The 18,121-nt window shown below is 46.6% G+C and overlaps 1 protein-coding gene across 3 annotated transcripts; it reads left to right on the top strand.

Annotated features, from left to right (window-relative positions):
- Positions 1-6,703: 6,703 nt before the first annotated feature.
- ptk2bb (protein tyrosine kinase 2 beta, b) lies at positions 6,704-17,824 on the top strand. 3 transcript variants are annotated; one of them, XM_011612043.2, is made up of 31 exons: positions 6,704-6,819; positions 9,490-9,719; positions 9,797-9,975; positions 10,339-10,426; positions 10,507-10,586; positions 10,742-10,804; positions 10,893-10,947; positions 11,023-11,163; positions 11,231-11,305; positions 11,814-11,915; positions 11,991-12,108; positions 12,176-12,215; positions 12,302-12,336; positions 12,442-12,486; positions 12,577-12,671; positions 12,753-12,834; positions 12,909-13,009; positions 13,095-13,210; positions 13,530-13,630; positions 13,735-13,824; positions 14,053-14,257; positions 14,382-14,490; positions 14,566-14,625; positions 14,739-14,858; positions 14,939-15,091; positions 15,332-15,367; positions 15,577-15,601; positions 15,729-15,763; positions 15,923-16,057; positions 16,137-16,217; positions 16,637-17,824. In XM_011612043.2, exons 2-31 carry the CDS (start codon positions 9,528-9,530, stop codon positions 16,850-16,852), a joined length of 2,973 nt encoding a protein of 990 aa, XP_011610345.1. In that variant the 5' UTR covers positions 6,704-6,819; positions 9,490-9,527; the 3' UTR covers positions 16,853-17,824. The 3 variants fall into 3 exon arrangements, with proteins under 3 accessions (XP_011610345.1, XP_011610346.1, XP_011610347.1); XM_011612044.2 differs by having other exon boundaries at positions 6,714-6,883; XM_011612045.2 differs by lacking the exon at positions 6,704-6,819 and adding an exon at positions 6,904-8,965.
- Positions 17,825-18,121: the final 297 nt, after the last annotated feature.

Below are 18,121 nucleotides of genomic sequence, written 5' to 3'. Positions count from 1 at the left end.
CCTGCTCGGCAAACTGGGTTTTTTTTGTGTGTGTGTTTGAAGTTCTCGCCCCACCTTAAATGGGGAAGTGAGTGTTTTCACAGAAAATCAAAGCAGGGACATGTAAGATGACAGAAATAGCTCCAAGCAGCTTATGGGTGGGAGGACGGGGCTATGGCGTGGCAAACAATGACATCAAGATCACCTCCCACACACACACACACACACACACACACACACACACACACACACACACACACATGCACACAGCCTCTGCTCCCCTGGTGAGGCTCCAGGATTAAATGATGTCATCCCCTAAGCAGCTCTACTGTGGTCACCCTCTGGGACCCCTGGGACCCCACAGGAGCCACCTGCAGTTCATAAACATCATCTACACGCACGCATCGGGGGGGTCAGTGGGAACACCCCCGGCCCAGATGGCCCAGACTGGGAGCGTCCAGTGGCATCAGCATTCCTGAGGTGTGCTGTCAGGGAAATCTGCCCCGGGAATATCAGGTACTTTTTTTTAAAATCCAAGGTCAGAGAGTACAAGACTTTTGGATGAGAAGGACAGCCTGGCAATTAGGTATAATGTAATGTTGGATTTGTAGTTTAGTTAATTTGTGACAATTTTTGAAATGGGGGTTTAGGCTCCTGGGAGCGGAACTAGCTCACCGACACTTCAGGTGCCTCAGCTCATCTCCGCATCGTAATTAGCTCCGCGGTTATCTGTGTAGGAAGCATGTCCCAAACAGCCCTGGGGTGATCCACAACAGACCTGCTCGTGTACTGACAACAGTGCATGTCTAATGAGTCCATCAGCCTGGCAGCGCGGCTTCCTGGGGGACCCGCCGATCACCTTTGCCAGTGGGTCACAGATGAACATTTCTGCCATCTGCCAACATCTTTACCAAACAGGAGCGTCATTCATTCACTCATTCATGCACGTGTCGCTTGTTTTGGTACATTGGAGAATGAGACATCACCTCTCATTTCCTCCCTGAGCTGGAGTTTTCTGTGAGAGCCCCGTAAAATATGTGCAACCTACGAATGAGCTCACCGCCATATGTCCCCGCCCCATGTCATATATATTAAGATTTCAATAATTGATGCCAGCTCCAGTGAGTCACCAGCACCATTTTAATACATTAGCCATAGCAGTCACGCTAAAAATGGTGCACGTCAGCTGAAATTGTGCCTTTCGGGGTCTAAAAAAACGGTGCCTGTGGAGACGCATGGATGGAATTACTCTTATTATGTTTAAAAGCTGCAGATGGAAAATCTGAAGAGTTTTAACACACATTTGCAGCAAATATTCTTTCTGTTTTTGTACATTTCTGGTGTTGTTTTCGTTGAATTTTAATGATTGGGAGCTTGCAGCACGTAAACACAGCATGTCATCATTCAGTCAGGTTCTTTAATCTGTCAGAATGTACAGGTGCAGCTCCTCCTCCTGCAGGGAGAATCTTCAAACCAGGTCAAATGGGATCGTTTTAATCTCTCATTACAGCAGGAGCGTCAAAACAATCTCTGGCATTTCTCAGGTTTGCTCCAATGTGCATTCATTCGAATGAAATTCTACCGTTACGCAACGCATGTGTTTTATATCATAAAAATAATTCCACTTAGGCACAGTGTGATGACAGGATTTCAAATAGATGCGCACATTTTTCCAGAGAGAGTGAACAACAATGTGCCATGTGATACTTCTCCATGCTTTTTATCTGCCATGCTGCCTTGTTGGTGCTGCCCATCTTCCTATTCTACACACACACACACACACACACACACACACATTCTCGTATTTCTATACTTCATAGACGCAATACATTACCCAGCTCCCTATCTAACCCTAACTCCTCCGACTAACCCACTACCCCTAACCCTGACTTTAACCTTAAACCAGTTGTTACATCTACCTTAAAACCATGTCTTGCAAACAGACCTGTGAAGTTGTGAGGACAAGCAAAAATAGACCCACTAAGCAAAAATGTCCTCTCTTTGCTAGTAAAACGAGTATATCGGTACTCAATATGTAGCCAATACAAAGGACACACACACATCCGCACGCATGCACGTGCATTTACGGGCAGTTGTTCTTTCTACAGTAACATGTGCTCTGGTTTCTGTCCGACTTCCTCTAAGGTGTGAAAGGGAAGCCTTCTGCGCCCCGTGATTCGAGTGTGTGACACATGAAAAGAGATCATATGATGAGACAGATGCTTATGGTTTCAGAAAGCTCTTTTTGCCCAGATACAGCCGGCGTGTGTGTGCACGTGCATTGGTGTGTGCGTGCGTGTGGGTGGGGGGTGGGAACTTGTTTACGGCTCACACACGCAGCTCTGAGTCCTCTCGACAGGGGAAGAAAGGCAAAACTTGGCAAGAGTGAAAGAGCAGCACACCAGCGGTGAGTTTTCAGGGATAAAAATACTGCCGGTGAGCAGCCTGAGTCCAGAGGTGCAGCAGCCTTTGGGCTCCAGAGCATCACTATCTGTGGCAATCAGCCCACTGCACTGAAGTAGGTTAAACAAAAAATCTCCACAATATGCATAAAAAAAAGAAAAAGAAAAAGAAAAACAGCAAATGCTGGATTAAAACTTTCCGGAGAGCAAACCTTCTCTAACTAAACAAAACTAAACAAAAACAATAACAACACACTGTTTGTCTGTTTTTTTAAACGCCTTTGTGCTTGTTTCAAATCCACATCCTGCAGAAGGATTTAAGCTGGAGAAGAACTCTAAGCTTTAACCGCCGACTTTAACGCACAAAGCAGCGCAAAACAGGGCTCGTGTGAAGTCAGGCAACTCTTAAACGAGCAGATTGGTAGAATGAGGAGCTCAGCAAGTGACATCCAGCCCTGCAGCGCGGCAGCCCTGCGCCTGATTGGTCTCAGTAGGCAGAAATCTCCATGCACGCGTGCAGACGTGCATGCTGCAACACAACCGCGGGCTGCGTTGCGACAGAATCCTTATGAAACGCGCTCCAAGTGCATGGAGAAAAAAACAAAAAAACCCAGAAAGCACAGTCTGATCCGAATGCGCGCACACCCACACCCACATCACACCCACATCGGAACACAAGACACCCACACACCATACAGTACAGCGGGGGGGGGGGGGGGGGGGGGTGTTAGTTCACTGCGCCTGCCTGCGCGGTGGCTATTCAAACGCTAATTCTTCCATGCTGTGTTTGAAAGAGGCCGGCCAGCCACCTGCACTGTGCACTGATGCACTGATGAGGGGGTGGGGGGTGGGGGGAAAGGCAAGGGGTGGGGGAGGCAACGGCGGTGGAAGAATGACATCACCTTCCCCGAAATGTCACCATTATCTCAAGCCTCAGCTTAGCTGTCTACAGAGATGACATCATCCTGTTGTCGCCCCTCCCCCACTGTGTGTGCGTGTGCGTGCGCGCGCACAGGCATGAGTGAGGGTGTGCAGCACGGCGTTTTCAAGGGAAGCATGAGTGGATGTTTGTCTGCGCCTCGTCTTTCACGCCTTTCAGACGATAGCGAGCGACATCCCACTCCAGCGATCCTGACAGGCTGTTCAGCTAATGGAGACACAATTACACTCAGTCTTTCGTGGAATAAAAACAAACACTTTTCACATGTCAATAATAAAAAAAAAGAAAAAAAATCAGGGGAAAAAAACCCACAATGTTGCACTTTCTGATTGAAAGTCTAAGGAATAGAGCTTCGAGTTCAAGTTCTGCTCTATTAAGCGGCGCTTGTTACTGCTCGGAGGCATTATTTGTTTCTTAAGCTGCCAGTGTTGTGTAACAACAGGGTAATAACACTGACTTTCTCTGCTGTTGCCATCAGGCCTTCATCGTCTGACCCCTCTGTGAGGTCGACCTCTGTCGTGTTATTACACTCTGCTACGACCTCTGCAGCTGACGCTTGTTAAAGCCGGCGACGCATGCCGGCCGTGCCCTCGCTGTGTCCCGGCACTCCCCGAACATTCCCCCATTTAGACGTGTCAGAGGGGACCGGAGGGGGGGGGGTGACAGGTAAACGTGGCGACTCATCTGGGCGCCGTAACGATGCAGCAGTTTCACCTGTAGGTGTTCCTGCTCCTCCATTAAGAGGGAAAACTCTTGGAAAGTAAAAGAAAGAGCTGAACTGGGCGGCGACAGGATATTTAAAGTTACCCCACCAGGAAAAACCAATTCCGGCATCCATTATAGGCGTGGCTGGTTGTTGTCCCACAAATGTCCCCGGGCATTAACAATCGCAGGAGTATTGCTGTTGTTTTTGGTTCTAATCTGCTGCCTCTCGAGACGGGAAATGTCCAACTGTGACATGGAGCCATTTCTTTTTAACGCCTCCTCGCATCTCTGTCATAACTGTAGCATCAACTAATGGGGCTCTTCATATTCTTCCATTTTTTTGGGATGGTCAGTGTGTCTTATGATCAAAAGACATGATTCATCTAAAAAAAACACCTGATATTATATAATGTTTTCATGTATAACTGATATTATGGTGTTATAAATGATTTATTAAACCCTTAGTGGCTCTAATCACTTCACAGGAAGGAGCCAATGACACTAAAAAGACCCCCTTTAAACATAACGGCCCCTCAGCTTTTGTCTGTGTGAGTCACAGCCTTTTCTTCTGCTTCTGACCAGTCTAACCTGTCTGTGATGACCTGCTGATCTTCAGGGCTTTAGGAGCTTTTTAACCAAACCTTTGACCTTTTACTCTGTCTTTAATTGTATATCATTTGGAACAGCAGCTTTCTGTTTAAAGCGGGATATTCCTGAGCGTTTTAAGCTTGTTTGCTGACTTTCAATGCGGGGCCCCTGCTGCTCCCATTGTAAAGCAGGCCAGGTTTATTATCTGCTCCTGGCCCGGGCCACTTCACACCTCAGTGAGCGCTGCGGACCCCTGCTGAGCCTGTATGGAGCCCAGCGGCCAGGCCCCTGTATAAACACCAGAAACTGACACACCTGCTGCCCAGAGCAAACACCTCCCTGTATCTCCTGCGGCGCTCTGTCTCTGTCCGATCTCTTTGTCTTGCAGGTGCCCCCCCGCCCAAACCACCAGCAAGTCACGAGGTGAACAAACAGTGAAAGAGGGAGAAGTCGTGGCTAAACATTACTCAGAGATGTGATGTCTCTGACCTCAGAGGTCACGCTGGAAGAATGTGGACTTAATGACCATCAGCGGGAAGATAAATATTCTAGACATTATTAAACAGACAGATTTCTATGAGGACACGGGGGTGGGGGGTGGGAGGGCTTATAGGATCAAAGCATGCCATACCAACCATTTGCACAGTAAGCTCTCAGAGCGGGGACTTTGGTCGTTAGGGTGGGATGCTTGCACAGGAGTGGGGAGTCATCAGAGCTGTAAAAACACTTCGTCCCTCATAAAACAGCAGCCACAAAAAAGCTGGAGCAAAGTCTCAGGAGAGGTTAAAAATAATATTTGCCCTTTTGGTAGTCAACCACCTTAATGTTCTGGATACTGTAAACACGGCACACGGCTCCATATTTAGGACACTTTAAGATCAGATGTCATGGAGCCCCTAGTGGTCAGAGGCGGAACTGCACAGGAAGAGAACTACTTAGTGTGCATTTTAATTGGATTTTGTATTTTATCATCTACATTTAGATAAAAATGATATTGATCCAACAAGAATTGTTTACAGGGTGTTTAAAATGAGTTCAGGATTTTAAATTGACCCCTGAGGGCCCGAGTATCCCAGTCGTGGATTCTTGCCCACAATGTTGCTGTGCCTCGCTGGGCAGAGGGGTCTGTTTGGTTTGGTCTGGTCCTGACCCAGACTTGAACTCACATAGAGCTGCCACTGCTCTGCACAGATATTCTAAACCCCCTCTGGCTGAGGAGAGAGGACAGACTGAATATAAGATCAGCGCACTTATTTAGTATTCTGCTTCCTCTGATTCACGCCATCGTTTGTTGGATCTCTCAGGTCAATGATGGATTTCTGCTGCTGTTTCTCTCCAAGCTTAAAGAAAACCAAACTGTGTTTGGCTGATAAAGCCCTTTTATATTTAATTTGAGGGTGTCATATTTAACCACTAGTGTTATTTACTGGTGTAAACACAAACATTTCTCTCGTGCACACGGTTTATTGATTCATGCAAAATTTCCTTTTTCTGTTGCTGAGTTGGGCATGATCAGTGTAAACTTACACCTAACACATTCACCATCGGTAGTACCAATGTTTATTTGTTTGTTTTTTTTACTTAATAACTTATTAGCTTATTCTGTTCATTGGATAAAGTTTAACTGAGTTCATATGAACAGGTGCAGCATTTTTGTTGAAAATGGGCAGGATCTTGATGTCAGCTTATACTCACTGCTACTATTACTAAAACTACTACTATTGCTGGCATTTATACTACTATATCTTTATTGTGGTGTTTTTAAAAGTATTTTTCTGTTGATTGAGTGAACTCCAGTAAACCCATTAAACTCGGATGAGGTATATTTTGTTATGGTCTTCTGCCACCTGCTGGTCACATCGTGTAAATGCAAAGCAATTTATTTTAAAGATATTTGAAAATACCGTAAAAACAAGAGCCTCAATACTTCACGTAGGTTCAAATGATCTACGCTGAAAGTTACTTTTGAAAAAACATAATAAAGTAACTAATGTGAATTCAAGTCACGATCACTCTGCGCCCGAGTGTGCCGAAGAAATAAGGAAGTTTGCCAACCTTCCTGCAGGATTGCAGAGGTGAGAGAGGGAGTGTCTTCCTGCTCCACTACAGAGACAGACAGAGACCGACTGCCAGGCCTGCTCTTTCCCGTCAGGATTGACACTTTCTATCAGGATTTTTATTCTCGTGTGATTCAGTCACAACCAGGTGAGACCAGTGTCCGCGCTTGTTCATCTTTATTTCAGCTCAGGTGTTTCCAGCGTCTGCTCAGGTGAGTCCTTTCACACAGAAATCACAACAGGCCTCACATCTGTAGAGGTTACAAACAGGCACACCTGGGCTTATATAACACTTTAAAGTCTGCAGACAAACCTGGGGTTTTATTTGTAATCAGCTACTTTCTTTTTGGTAGCTGTAGTATTTTCAAAGGTAAAGGGCTGGCGATGAGTTACCAACAGCCATTTTCTTTCCGAGAAAGAGAGAAGTGTTTTTCGTTATCAAAGCAAGTCTGTGCAGGTGAAGAGGCAGCCAGCCACATTCCAGCGCCTGGGGTCATGACGTCGCAATATGCAGACCCTCTATGCAACACCGACTGAGCGGCTGCCTGTGCTGACAGCAGAGGCAGGGAGACACTCACATGACAGCACCAGGAGGGGCAAATGGGAACAGGGTTCTTTCCTGAGGTGACGAACGAGAAGACGATTTTAGTGAGCTTTAACAAAGGCTGGAACTGCTGAGCTTCGTTGGTGACTCGTGTTTGACCACAATCGAGACCCGTGTGGTTAAAAGTTCAACGTTGCCCTCTTACAGGCACAGTTTAACTCCCTTTAGGAGCAAACAAACCACATCTTTAGCCTTTCAGACTCGTCCTTTACTCCAACAAAGGCAACCAGGTTGTCAGCGGCACCGAAATTCATACATAAGCGCGTTATTTAGCACATTTACTCTACAGTATCAGACATATTTGGATTATGCAAAACAACTCAGGTATGAAGAGCATCGGGACTGCGTGTTATGACACATTCCACTTGGAAAAGGCTGCCTCAGTTCTCCAGTCCTCTGTGGAAGATCCTGAGCAGAAGATGCACATACAGTTTCACCCACTCAGAAATCACCCAGATTACGCAACAATGACCCCCCACCCCCACCCCTCAAGGCGAATCTCCGCTTCAACTCACTGCCATTTAACTGCCAATGATCCGACCAGTTAAAGCTGAAGAGAGCCGACGCCATCATGGATGCATTTCCACTCAGAAATTTGGGATATTTGAGGTGTGGATGCTTCTCTGCCAGGTTGTGACTTTCTTTTTTTGTGAAGTCTCCGGCATATCTGACACACTCACTCATTCCTGGGGGGGCTGCTTGGTGAGACTTGCCCTGTTGTGAAAGGCAGAAAAGCCCAGCTAACCGCGTCTTGATGCGTGTTCTTTAAGGACTCTAGCTCCGTATTACCATGCAACAGCGCCGGGATTACCGGAAAACCTAAATCGTACTCGCATGCAGTGGCATTTATCTCTGAATTGTAATGTAAATCATTGACTTATGGTGTGTTGAAACACCATTACTGCCTAGCAACGCGCTGACACCACTCCCCAATTCATTCGCTTCAAACACCGAACTAAAAAAAATCAAAACAGGCAACAAACTCGACTTCCATCTGTCCACTCTGTTCTCTCCACGGCTCACACCAATGGGCCCGTGTGGGCATTTCTTCGAGTGTTAAAGTGTTAAACTGTGTCCCAGGCGCCCGTCGGCACTTAACAGACTGGAGGTCACTGGGATCAAACTGTGACAGAGGAAAACACGCCCAGAGCTGCGCCGCAAATCCGTCTGTTTACCGTGTCGTTGGTCGGCCGCGCCAGACCTTCTTTAACTGTTTATGTTCAACACACGGCTCTGCGTGCGCCCGCGCCCCCCCCTGTCATTTCTCAGCCGGTTTAGCAATCAGCAACGTGCGTATTCCTCGGGATTATCTCAGCGTTTCCTGCTGATTTACGATGTAAGTGTGGATTCAATCTCCCGCGTGCTGAAATCTGTTTTTCCCTTCAAGATCTCAAACTTCACCTCATCAATCCAGTCATGACAGGCCTCCCACACCCAGGTGATGGGAGGACATGCTGGCCTCTTCAGTCCTCTTTCCACACACACACACACACACACACACACACACACACACGCACACACACACACACACACACAGCCCTGCTGGGGAATTCGTGGCCTCAGGCTAACAAAAACACAACACCGCTCGATAGGAGAGGCACTAGTCCAGCTCAGCGTCCTGACAGCGTGGAGCTTCATTTACCAGCAAGCGCTCAGAAACGTCTTCCCCATGGACGCTGGCCTGAGGAGGGTAACGGCCGGATCTCTCTCTTATCAGCCAGACATGCTGTGAAAGTTGCTTCCTTAAGTATGCAGTTGGAACTTGCTCTGCTGAGTCGGCGTGTTTTGACTGACAGGGCTGAAGACTCTCGTGAGGAGTGGATACGTGGGTTAATCGGTGGTTCGTTGATGTCGGTTCATCATTTGAAATGAAGCAAACGTAGCGGAGATATTTCCTCCTCAAAGTTTGGCGACATGAGACTAAAAATGTGACTCAGGGCATCAGATTATCCCTTTAGAGGCTGATGAGTTGGACTCTTTTGGGGCTCAGATCCCAGCAGCCAAGAACGTATCAGCTTATGTTGCGTAACTGCTCAGAACTCCTCGTGCGGGTCGAGAAGTCATCCCTCTGTTATCCGCAGGGTCGGGAACAGATTTATGTGATGTGTGTGTCTGCGGGATTTCTCTGCTTGACTGCAGTGGAACGACAACGGAACCACCGCGTTTGGGTGCAGAGACGTCGATTACAGCTGCTCTTTCTCTGTCTTTTCAAAGAATGACGCGGGTATGATGGTGCCGACCCAACCTTGACCATGTATGAGGTGATGTCTGGTGACACCTTGTCCTGGAAGGTTCCCAGTCCAAGACAAAGTGAGGCCACCCCGGAGTCACACTTCACTGTAGACAGCGAGGCCGTCAAGATCCTCAAAGTCTGCTTCAGCACCAACAACAGCCTGGGCAAAAACTTCAAACTGGTGAAATGTGACAGCTCCTGGCAAGTTAGGGTGAGACCGAGCACGTAGAAACCCGTCACGCGTCCCTTTCGGTGTTTAATAACAGGGTTCGGTTCTGTCTCCTGAAGGCCATCATCCGCTCGATCCTCAACTGCGGTCGACTGGGACCAGACATCAAGCACGTTGGATGCTACGGTCTCCTCCTGAAGCACCTGAAGTCTGATGAGCTTCACTGGCTGCATCCAGACCTGACGGTGGAGGAGGTGGAACAGCGTTACGAGAGCCACCATGTGGAGGCTGAGTGGAGGTACAGGAGCTCCAGAATAACCAGGTTGAGGGTTAAAGGTCAAAAACAGACATCAGAGTTAGCATCTGTGGGGGTTTTATCCTGCAGACCTGGTGATATTTTTTTCCTAAAAGCTCATTTTGTAATGAATATAACGAGGTGTCAACACACTGGGGAGGTTACAGCTGCTCAGGTTGTCTTTGGCAACTGGGACGTTACCAGAGGGGAGTGCCAAACACCATAAAAGCTCGACTTTGATAAGATTAGACTTTTATTGGTCCCCATTCAGTTGGCCAATCAGCGCACAGGACTCCGGGGCACAAAAATGACCTTAATTCTGAGTAAAAACGAGCAAAATAATTTTGTTTCCTCGTCCGAACGCAGGTACGATCTTCGCATCAGATACGTCCCCGTCAATTTCCTGGAAAAATTCAGCGACGACAGATCGACGTTACTTTATTTCTACCAGCAGGTAACCAGCGCCACCAGTACCAGCATCTCCTCGGAGGTTTCCAAGGCCTGCTTAGACATCAGTGCTTTGCTTCCTGATAGGTTCGCAGCGATTACATGCAGTCTCACGCGTGTAAGGTCAGCGATGGGATGGCTCTGCAGCTGGGCTGTTTGGAGATCAGGTGAGTCACCACATGCCTCACATTCCTTCACTCACACTTGTGAAACAGTTTGTCTTCACTTGTGCTGAATTAAGGGTTTAAACTAATGCTCATTCATCAGAATGTGTGTTGGCCTTGGATTTATTTCAACTATCTGACCTGGTTTCCTTGTGCAGGAGGTTCTATAAGGACATGAACGCCAAAGGACTTGAGAAAAAGTCCAACTTTGAGCTGCTAGAGTAAAAAATCTTTTTATTTACAATAATATTGTGGCAACGGGCGGTCTCAGTTATTCTAAACATACTGTATTTTCTTGACTGAATGAAGAAAAGAAGTGGGTCTGGACCTCTTCTTTCCTCAACAGCTGATAAACAGCATGAAGGTAAAACCATTTTTACGGTTTGGAAGAGCGTTGAATGTTTGTCAGTCGCTGACGCGTCTCTCTAATGTGGCCCAGTCCAAGCAGCTGCGGAAGCTGATCCAGCAGACGTTTCAGCAGTACGCCACACTGAAGGAGGACGAGTGCATGGTCAAGTTCTTTGAGACCCTCAACGACTTCGTCAGCTACGACGAAGAGGTCTTCCGCTGTGAGCTGGTGGTGAGTAGTGACCTCGTCACCTCCGTGAGCCTCACGGACCGTTTTCTGATCACTCTCCTGTCTACAGCAAGGTTGGAGCCTGGCGGTGGAGCTGGTCATCGGCGGGAGGGGAATTCGCCAACGCACGCAGAAGAATTCAGCAGTGAGCATGTTAAAGATAAAAGTTGAAAAAGTTCTTGTGCTAATTAACCTCCCTAGCAGAATTTTGGTTTATGGAGTAAGTAGATTAATTTAAAAATATGCCCAGACTGATGAGATAGATGACCAGAGATGCAGTTATGTGGCAAATTTAGCTAAAATGTAGAAGAGAGCTGAATTTTAGCATAATAAAGATTGAAAACAAACAGTTAGTCTAGATGCCTCCAAAATAGACTAAACACACAAAGTAGTTAAAATTATGAGTTTAGCTTTTGCATTGAAGATGAGCTCTATATTCCAGTTTAAAACTTTATGCTAACCTATGCTAATGTGCTAGGTCCAGTCTTGAATGTTAATATTTGGGTGTCTTTTCATCTGACTTGTAGGGGGAAAGCCTCCAGCTACATTTTAGCGTTTAAAACTATTGTTATAAATCAATTTTTACCATTATTTAGCCTGGCGATATACAGATATTTTTATTTTCTATTTTGTCTCTATTTTTTCTACCACAGCCTGTTTTTCTAGCTGACTTCAAACAGATCAAGAAAGTTCAATGCTGGCCTCAGAGCGACGGCAAAGCTCTCGTTCACCTGGACGTTGAGGGGGCCAGACAGGTACGCGTAGCAGCCCCATCGGGCCAGTTTTCTACACTGTGGGTTTGCCTCATCCCTTTCTTTCCGACCCTGCAGCGCCTCTCGATCAACGTACCCGCTGTCTCGGTGGCAGAGAACATGATGGACCTCATCGACGGGTACTGCCGACTGGAGCGCGACACAGACGAGACGGTCATTTATCGACCAAACAAAGGTGCGCGTGGGCAGGATTGTTTTCTCTATCAAAATAAACTAGGCTAAACTGCTAACTTGTGTCCCAGATGCCAGTGCTCGAAGTTCCCTTCCTGAGATTCCCTCAGGGTGAGTGTCGAGGCTGGAAATGTCAATGAGGGCAGACGTTTAGTGTCTATAAAAATGACGTTTTTTAAAATACCATTTCTGTGCAGGAGCAGTGACAGAAGCTCGATCAGACACAGTATGGGTGAGCACACAGTTTCCTTCTACAGTGTATATTTGTATGCGCAGATCTTAAAATACAGAATTCCTGAATAAAATGCCTTCAAGTTGACAATTTTTTCTGTTTCAGGGTCCGATATCTACTGCGAAATTCTGGATGAAAAGCCAAAATCTGGTTTGTTGAACGCTTATCTTTATATCTTTAAGCATTAATAACTCGGAGAGCCTTTTTTGCGCTTTAACTCATTTAAACGTGGATCTTTAGTCGAAAAGTACGGGATCAGCCGCAGCGACATCGTTCTTGGGCGAATCCTCGGAGCAGGGTTTTTCGGCGAAGTCCACGAAGGGGTTTATAAGAGCGTAAGTTCATCTACTCAGCTGAGGGAACAGTTTCTCCTTCTCCTGATTAGACACTAAAGAAGGTCTCCTGTTAACAAATAGAGTGGCGAGAACATCAGTGTGGCTGTGAAGACATGTAAAGACTGTTCCCCCGACGTAATGGAGAAATTCATGAGCGAAGCAGGTACTCAGGTCCAGAACAGAGTAGCAAGAACATTGGTGGGATTGAAAGCAGTGACTGACTCGGCCTGTTCCCAGTTATCATGAAGAAGCTCAACCACCAGCACATCGTCCGACTGATCGGGATCATCGAGGAGAACCCAGTGTGGATCGTTATGGAGCTCTACCAGTACGGAGAGGTCTGGCACTGCCTTTATTTTAATGCAACGCTGTATCATCTGTTTTTAAAACGGCCTCATCTGTGAATTTGTGACCTTGTTGAAGCTGGGGAACTATCTCGTAAAGAACCAGAGCACGCTGACAAATACGACCCTGCTGCTCTTCAGCCTGCAGATCTGTAAAGCTCTCGTCTACCTGGAAGGAGTCAGCATGGTGCACAGGTGAGAGGAGGAACTCTTTCCTAGCTAAAAACAGCTTCGCCTGTAATTAACCTGTTGCAAACGAGCATCACTCAACTGAAATTTAGCGGCGTTGAGAGCAGATCTGCAGGAGAGAGGGAGGTTTTGATCCAAACGAGCCGCTTAGCAACATCTGAACTCGGTTATTCCTGCAGTTTCCTGTTCTTAAAGAAGAGGAAATTATTTTCTGTCTGTGAGGAAAATGCAGACATTCCTGTTGGGATGCCATCCATGTCAAGTTACCATGGAGACAGACATGTTCACCTGCAGCCCATCGGCGGTTCTTTCCCTGTCGTCACAGAGACATCGCGGTCCGGAACATATTAGTTGCTGCTCCAGATTGCGTGAAACTGGGAGACTTCGGTCTGTCCCGATACATCGAGGATGAAGAATACTACAAAGGTACGAGAGGCGCTCGGCCTTCGGCGCGACGCGTTTGAGATACTCGTTTGGAGAGGAGATCAGAAGATCAGCCGGATGCGTCTTTATCTGCTATTTCTCTGCAGCGTCGGTTACCCGGTTGCCGATCAAGTGGATGGCTCCAGAGTCCATCAACTTCAGACGGTTCACCACCGCCAGCGATGTGTGGATGTTTGGTGAGCGATATGAACCGCGTGCACGTGCACACATGGATCTCAGCCCATGTGAAACTGCATAAATCCTGTAATTTGCTCCATAAATCCTCTTTTGAACTCGGGGAACTAGGCATCATCTCCCCCCCTGATTTGTCTACACATCCAGTTGCTTCCTATCAAATCCCATGATCAAAAAATAAATAAAACCCAAAACGCTCTTACCATCATGTGTTTCACTGTCACTGACAGCCGTGTGCATGTGGGAGATAATGAGCTACGGGCAGCAGCCGTTTTTCTGGCTCGAAAACAGAGACGTTATCAACCAACTGGAGCACGGGATCAGGCTGCCCAAGCCAGAAACCTGCCCCCCCGCGCTGTACTCGCTCATGACCCGCTGCTGGGCCTACGACCCCGGAGAGAGACCCAGGTTCACTGAGCTGGTGCTCAAGATCAGGTACCACAGAACTCATCCTCCCTGGGTCAAACTGAGTGACGGTTGTCTGATATAATGAGTAATGGCTTTGTTTTTGATTGTATTCTGTTTGAGATGATCGTTTCTCCCCCCCCCCCCCCCCCAGTGATGTCCAGAAGATGGAGAAGGAGCAGGAAGTGGAGAGAGAGCGGGACCGAGCGCGCTCCATTAAATTCTTTGAGCCCAAGCTCAACTTTAGCGAGCCTCCTCCCAAGGTGGGAAGAACATTTTAGCTGTTTCCGTTTGACGTTTGTGCAAGTTTCAGAACATCTTGTAACACTCGCCCACAGCCTTCGAGGATGAAGCCGGGCCGATTTGGGAACACGCTCAGTATCGGTCTGCACATACAGGTAAATGGCAAGTAAATAGCACTGTTTCCTCTGAGAGGCACCGGGCAGACTTTCACATGATCTGTGTGTGTGTGTGTGTGTGTGTGTGTGTGTGTGTGTGTGTGTATTCGCAGCTGAATGAGGCCTTATGTGCCAGCTCACCTGACCTGGCCAGCCCAAGTTATCAGTCCCCTCTTGACTCCATGAATGTACTCCCACTGCCCGTCAGGTCCCCCCGGCGCCGAAGCGTGGGGGTAAGAAGGAGGCGGGAGTCAGCTCCTCTTTATTTTAATGCCGTCTGACGCCTCAGATTGGTGTGTTTATGCTCCGGTAGGAGGGCGAGTTTCTCCGAGTGGAGGCGACCAGCAAGGAGGACGCTCAGCGGCTGTGGCAGAGGGAGAGAATGCAGATGCAGGAGACCCTCCGGAGGCAGAAGGAGCAGATGATGGAGGATAATAAGTGGCTGGCGAAGGAGGAGAGACTTCTGGTGGGAAGCCGAGCAACTTTAACTACTCTTAGCCCCTTGTGTGTGTCCGTGTGTCCCCCTGCTTCCACATTCAGCGCAGCCCTGGGAGCTACGCCCAGCGGGGAGTCCTTAAGCCATTTCCAACCGCCCGATCGCTCTCGATGCCGCGCAGTTCTCAGACTGAACGCTCCCCTGATAACAGTTCCAAAGAGGGGATCCATGTCCGTTTTCTATAAAGTGAACCTCCCTGTTCTTTTGCAGGACCCCATGGGATCAGAGGAAAACGTCAGCCCATTGGTAGGTGTCCACATGAACACCAGCACACACCAGGGGCGCAGGGCCCAGTTAAAGGAATATTTCTGTTTAAACACCCACCCATAAACCCTCTGAGCTTTGATTTTTCCTCCACTCATTATATGTACATGAAGTAATTAGACTCAATCTACCTGTTTAATCTGAACGTGTATGATTTCATTAAAATAAGGTTTATCTTTACTTCTTTTCAGGGAGCTGAAGCCACAACCCACAGTGGTAAGCCCGTAAAAAAAGTCCTAAAAGTAAATTTAATTGTGATTCATATTTAATTGGCTCTTCCTTTTCCCCCACCTCTCTTGTCCTTCCTTCTCTCCTTCATGCCGGTCTTCCGTCTGCTCCGCAGCCACTCCGGTGAAGCCACCGCGGCTCACCGCCAAGGTAATTACAGCGGTTCATCTTTACATTATCTCAGGATTTAAATCATATATCATTTCAGATGAAAAAAGACCTGGTAGCAGCTCAAAAGAGTGAAATTGGCCTGGTCTGAGGGGCTTTTTGGCAGAGAGAGGATTGTAATCTTTAAAACTGCTTCTTTAGCCTGCGCCGACGGCTGAGCTGGACCGCTCTGATGACAACGTCTACAACTCCGTCATGGGTCTGGTCAAAGTTGTTGTCCAGTTTAAGAACGACGTCGTCGATCTGAAGCCGGAGCAGTACATCTCTCTCGTTCAGGTTGGGAAATGGTCTGCTGTAAGATACATTTCGATCCCACCGAGTCTTCCAGCTGATTCCCTTTTGGTCTCCTCGGCAGTCAGTCGGGGTGGCGCTACGGGACCTGATCCAGAGCGTGGATGAAATTCTGCCCATGTTACACGAGTCGGTCAGGACTGAGGTACGACCATCCCTCATCCATTTCTCAACTCTGATTTGTTATTGGAGGAAATGATAAATCTCACTTTTAGATTTTCCCTAATGAAGTGATTTTTGATCTCTTTCTTATTTTACACAATGAATTGTTGAACTATAAGTAACTTATTAATGTAAATACTGACCCGGGTCCCCCTGGACAACTATAATCTATTATATCTTTCTTTGTATTGTTCACCTGGCTGCCACTGTAAAGGACTTCTCACTATTAGGAAGGTAGAACAGGTTTAAGAGCAGGGATTCAACTCCTGCAGTTTGCAGGTTTTGCCCACGGGGGCGCCACATCTCACACTCGATAAATTAATAATCTCCAACGCTCAAACGCTGCGCTATGCACCATGAATTTCACACAGATGATTTAAAGCATCGGTCTCCTCACTGCAGATCGAGGGTACCGAGAAGCTGCTGAACAACGACATGGCGGAGCTGATCAGTAAAATGCGGCTGGCCCAGCAGAACGCCATCACCTCTCTGAAGGAGGAGTGCAAGAAGCAGATGCTCTCCGCAGCACACACCCTGGCAATGGACAGCAAAAACCTGCTGGACGCTGTGGACCAGGCCAGAGTCAGAGCCAACATAGCCAAACCAGCGGAGCAGTAACAGACGCTCAGTTTACACAAGCTCACATACCGTACAACTGGTCAGGAAGTAAACTTTGGAAACATTTTTGGTCAACTCAAGCTTAAATTAAGACTGTCTTTGAGAAATTACACCCATTGAGTGTGTGTTGTTAATTTTATTATGATGCTAAAAGCTATTATACAGGAATTGTTGGCATTAAAAAAGTGGCTTGACGATGGATAATGTTAGAAAGGCCTAATCACTGGTGCACTTAAAACCTTAATTAATATTAATATGTTATCCTTTTTTAATAGTAAAAATAATATTAGAATGATACCATTAAAACCAATCAGACTGGAGGTCTTATATTTGCCCCGTGTGTCAGAGGGGAGGAGTGTATTCCTCTATACTACAGCCTACCACCAGTGGGTGTTTCTCAGTTACAGTTTCCTAACTAATTTGTATCCTCAGTATTTGATATTGTATATGGGATGCTGTGAATTCATAAACCTTTAAATCTTATGAGAGTGAGTTTGGAAATGTAAATAGAAAGCATGTGTTGGCACAATGGACGTAAAAAAAAGGAAAAGGGAATAAATGAGTAAATGTTTACTCCTTCAGAAGAGCCTGGTTGGAACGTCTCAGTTTCCTTATACAAATACTTTTCATTAAAATATCCTATGAAATAAACATGACCATCAACGCACAGTCCCTGGTTGGTGTTTAATGGGATTATTCGCTGTTTCACATCATGTTTGTTCCAGCGTCACGAGCAAATTAACAACAGGTGAATTTGTAGTCAAGAGAGAATCTGTGGGTCTTTCACACGACTGGTTAAATGAATCATGGAAAGGAATTCTGAAGGGTTTAATGGGACTTTATTACATGGTATCAGACTTTAAAAGTAAACTGAATTGTGGCTGCATAGACATCGGAAGTTACATCTGAAATTAGTAAAAATTCAGTCGAAAAAGTTCAATAAACAGAGGACAGAAAGTTGGACCCCAATCATAAGGAATCTGAAATTTTAAAAAAAAATCTATTTTAAAAAACATGTTTACATGACTATAAAGACTCAATTTATTATCCAATTTCTGGAGTTATCAGATTATTCAAGTGGAATGGAACCAGCTTTATTATCTGATTATGAGAATCTAGGGAAGCTAGCATTTCATTACCCACATCTACTAACTCACGAGTATCGTGATAACAGAACAGTAACCTTAACAACTAAACTTGTGTTACTTCCTTAAGATACAGGAAACCAATAACATAATTAAGGTAACTTACCGAACTGATGCAAATAAC

Source organism: Takifugu rubripes, chromosome 16, assembly GCF_901000725.2.
Source record: "Takifugu rubripes chromosome 16, fTakRub1.2, whole genome shotgun sequence".
Lineage (NCBI taxonomy): Eukaryota > Metazoa > Chordata > Actinopteri > Tetraodontiformes > Tetraodontidae > Takifugu > Takifugu rubripes.
The sequence above is the reverse complement of the archived record's forward strand: the minus strand, read 5'-3'. Positions and strand labels throughout refer to the sequence as shown.

Coding starts and splice junctions, on each gene's coding strand:
- ptk2bb (XM_011612043.2), top strand. CDS start 9,528: ATGTATGAGGTGATGTCTGGTGACACCTTGTCCTGGAAGGTTCCCAGT. Junction 10,587..10,741: donor CTGGGCTGTTTGGAGATCAG/GTGAGTCACCAC, acceptor TTCCTTGTGCAG/GAGGTTCTATAAGGACATGA. Junction 15,092..15,331: donor CGAAGGAGGAGAGACTTCTG/GTGGGAAGCCGA, acceptor GTTCTTTTGCAG/GACCCCATGGGATCAGAGGA.